At 62.7% G+C, this 3883-nt stretch overlaps 1 protein-coding gene across 1 annotated transcript in view; it reads left to right on the top strand.

Moving 5' to 3' along the window:
• MFSD12 (major facilitator superfamily domain containing 12) overlaps nt 1-3275 on the top strand; it is a 5787-nt gene extending 2512 nt beyond the window's left edge. Inside the window, exons 3-10 of the mRNA XM_010182501.1 lie at nt 1-34; nt 279-476; nt 747-839; nt 940-1032; nt 1524-1694; nt 1945-2039; nt 2397-2527; nt 3181-3275. The exon at nt 1-34 is cut by the window's left edge and continues 81 nt beyond it. Coding sequence (XP_010180803.1) covers nt 1-34; nt 279-476; nt 747-839; nt 940-1032; nt 1524-1694; nt 1945-2039; nt 2397-2527; nt 3181-3275 — 910 coding nt within the window. The remainder of the gene's footprint in view (nt 35-278; nt 477-746; nt 840-939; nt 1033-1523; nt 1695-1944; nt 2040-2396; nt 2528-3180) is intronic.
• The last annotated feature ends 608 nt before the right edge of the window (nt 3276-3883 follow it).

Genomic DNA, 3883 nt, shown 5'->3' with positions numbered 1-3883 from the left:
GCACTTAGGCATCCAGGATGTCCCTATATTTCGGGTAAGTGCCAGGGCTCAGTCCCCATGGTCCTCTCTTCCCTGGGTGGGACATGGCTCAACAGGGGAGGCCCTGGAGGGAACAAAACAGCAGTGCCCTGAAATCTCACCTACCACACTGGGCAGAGACTGCACTGAGCTCTCCCGGGGTTTTTGGGAACCCCACTGTATCCACCAGACTGCTGGGGGTGGATGGTGGGCAGGCGAAGGGCAGCCCCTGTTATGCTCACCCCCTCTGCCCTACTCAGGACCTGTCCCTCATTGTGGTGGGGCTGGGGGCCGTGTTCTCCCTCATCTTCCACCTGGGCACCAAAGAGAAGCCGTACCTGCCGGGCTCGCTGCCCCAGCTGGAGGAGAGCACGCCCCTGCTGCAGAAGGAGCCTGCGAGCCCCCCGCGCCCGCTGCTGATCTGGAAGGACTGGCTGCTGGAGCCTGCCTTCTACCAGGTATGGCTGTGGGCCGGGCCCACGGTGCCTGTCCTGGGCTGCTGCCCTGCCTGGGTGCTGTGGGCATCCTCTGGCAGTGGGACGTGCCCCTGGTGCGTGTGAGGATGGGAGAGATGAGCTGTCACCAGCACCTACCGACCACGTCAGGGGGCTGCCCCCTTGTCAGTGGACATCTGTGCCATGACGGGGTTGGGCATGGCAGGTGCCAGCTTTCCCTACCCCCAGTTTGCACGGGCTGAGCGGTGCTGCCCCGTGTCTGTCCCCTCGCAGGTCGCGGTGCTCTACATGGCCACCCGGCTCATCGTCAATCTGTCCCAGACCTACATCGCCATGTACCTGACCAACTCGCTGCTGCTGCCCAAGGTGGGTGCAGGGCAGGTCCCTGCCCGTGTGCCGAGGTCGCCTGGACAGGGGTCCTGTGCCGATGCTCCCGAGCTCATCTCCCTGCCCTTGTCTCTTGCAGAAATACATCGCCACCATTCCCCTGGTGATATATATCAGTGGCTTCCTCTCCTCCTTCCTCATGAAGCCTGTGAATAAGTGGATAGGTCGAAATGTGAGTCCTGGGAGCCTGGTGAGGTTTGAGTTAGACCCAGGGGCCAGGTCCTGAGCCTGTCCTGCACAGCCCTGCCTGGGCTGGAAGAGCCCCACAGTGCCCATGAGAGGCAGAGGGAGGGTTTGGCTGAGCCACCCCAGGCAGGCATGGGGTGTGGGGGCCTGCCCCCTCCAGACTGCAGCAAGCACCATTCCCCAGCGAGTCCCCATCTCCTGCTGGCTGGCTGTCCCCATGCCCTGCCTACAGCTCTGCTGGGGGCTTGGCTCTCAGGCTGCGGCCAACACTGTAAAACAGCCTGGGCCACTGCAAGGCCCTTGCTGCTTGGGGGTCCTTGTTTAGAACCAGCTGGGGAGAGCCAGGGCTGTCCCCTGCGGATCTCAGGCAAGGATCCCTTGCCCTCCCCACTCCCCCCTGCCTTGCTGGGTGTCAGCTGAGCTGGGGTCTGAGCTCTCCTTTCTGCCTCTGCTTGGCCCTGCGCTGTCCTGGAGCAGCTGACCTACTTCGTGGGCATCATGGTGATCTTGGCCTTCGCCTCCTGGGTGACCCTGGCCAAGCAGATGGGAGCAGAGATCTATGGGGCGGCCGTGCTGCTTGGAGCTGGCTCTGCCACTATCCTGGTCACCTCCCTCTCCATGACAGCAGACCTCATCGGCACCAACACGGTACGTCTGCTCCTCCAGGATGGACCCGGGGCTCGCAGAGGGGCTTGGAGCTGGCACGGGATCAGGGGGGATGGAGACCCCTGCGAGGGGGCTGTGCCGTGGGGGTGCAGGCAGCACCGTGCCCGGGCTCTGCTGTAATGTGGGCTCTGCCCATGAGAGGGCACAAGGCTCTCGCTGCCGGCGCCCGCTGGGCTGTGTGCCAGGGCTGGCCCCGGCGCAGCAGCCGATGAGGTTTCTCCTCCCCTTGCAGCACAGCAGCGCATTCGTCTACGGCTCCATGAGCTTCACGGACAAGATGGCCAACGGCCTGGCTGTGATGCTGATCCAGAACCTGCACCCGTGCCCGTAAGCATTCCTCAAAGCAGGAACCTTGGGTGGCAGCTCCTGCCACATCGCCTAGGGGCCAGGCAGCAAGTGTCCCTGGTTTGGAGCGAGAGACACACGTGGAGGCCAGTTCTGATTTGTCTTAAATCCTTCCTTGACTTCTGGCCCTAGATGAGGGACACACAAAGGGGCTGGGGATCTTAATGTCGAGGGTGCTGCCCTCTCTCCTTGCCCTGGACCTTTCCCTCATGTACCAGTGTGAACCAGTCCTGACACTGAGGACGTGGGACTGCTGCCAGCAGCCCCAGGGCACTTGGGCAGCGCTGGGCCAGGCTCTGGTCCTGGCCACCAAGCCCCATCCCTGCCCTCTCCCTGCAGGACTGAGCTCTGCTGCCCCGCCTGCATCAGCTTCTACCACTGGGTGATGGTGTTGGTTACCGGAGGCATTGCTATCGCTGCCATCGCCTCTCTGTGCTGCATCATGGTCTGGCCCATCCGTATCCGCTACCGTGAGTGGGACTGGGGACACTGGGGGGCAGCCAGGCATGTGGCTGGGGGCACTGGGAGCCCCATGTCCTGTGCCAGCCTGGGCTAAAATGAGAGATATCTTTCTAGATGGCCCTGGCTGCAGGGAGGCGGCAGGAGGTGCCGTGGCAGGGCTGGCTGTGGGAACGCTCACGGTTGTGCCCACAGGGGGACCCTCATGGTAGGCACACGGGGCAGGGGCACTGGCACCATCCTGCTTCTGCCGCTTCTAGCCCCAGAGCTGGGGGCTGTGCCTGCTTGCTGTGACCTTCTGGAAGACAGGATCCATCCCTGTTTGGCCTTGTTATGGCCATGCTGACGCTGGCACGCTGTGGGTCACCGAGGGGTGGCAGGGGCTGCTCCAAATGCTGGTAGCCCAAGGCAGGGGAGAGGTTGGGGATGGGGTGCCTTTTGTCTGGCCGGGGACTCAGTGCTCGGTGCCAGCTTAGCAGCTGCCTCTCTGCCCAGCTGTGTGCCTGTGTCTTGGTCTGGGGAGAGGACAGACACCCCCCATGCTGCCTTGGGGATGTGCTATGGCCTCCTGTGCCAGTGGCAGGAGTGTCCAGGCCAACATGTGGGGGGTCACTCCAGCAGCCACAATGGCTCCTAACCTGTCCCTTCTCTCCTGTCCCCACAGATGGTGTCTCCCTGCAGGGGCTGAGCGAAGCAGGGGCGCACTACGGTGCCACAGAGAGTGTGGAGGAAAGGAGCCAGACCAGCACCGTCAACTGAACGAGGCCCACGTCCTTGGCCCCTGTGGTGTCCACATTGCTGAGCTCTGTCTGGAGGGACCCCACGGCAGGGGATGGCACTGGGACAGGGGTGTTGGGCTCTAGGGGGGCAGCCCTGCCCTGGCTCCCTGTCACTTTGCACTGGACTTGTGTCCCCACCCCACGCTCTCCCTGGGGACTCGTGAAGGATGTCGCCCTGTGCTTGCACAAGTGTAACACTAGAAGGCCCTGGGCCGGGCTGCGGGGGTTGGCCCGAGCACAAGGGACAGCTGCCCAGCCCTCGGTTTTAACCTGCTTTTCTAAGGTCAGTATGTACAAATGGCACTTTTTAAAGGAGGAGAAAAAGGAGAGGAAAAAAAAAACAACAACAAAGCACCTCTAACCATGACTGAATGGCCTTGGTGTCTTCCCTGGGCTTCTACCTGCTCAGGTAGGGCCCTCAGGGCCTGGGCACTGCTCCTGCAGGTGGGGGACCCCCATGGGCTGGGGGGTGCAGGAGCAGGGTAGGTGGTTTGCAGCGTGCATAAGGGCTCTCGCGGTTTTGATCTGACGGTGCTCGCCCCTTCTCCCTTATTCCTCCACAGAGAGGGAGGCCTCAGCACTGGCAGG

This window comes from Mesitornis unicolor, unplaced genomic scaffold (assembly GCF_000695765.1).
Source record: "Mesitornis unicolor isolate BGI_N332 unplaced genomic scaffold, ASM69576v1 scaffold31004, whole genome shotgun sequence".
Taxonomy (NCBI): Eukaryota; Metazoa; Chordata; class Aves; order Mesitornithiformes; family Mesitornithidae; genus Mesitornis; species Mesitornis unicolor.
This window is presented reverse-complemented; position numbering and strand designations above follow the sequence as displayed.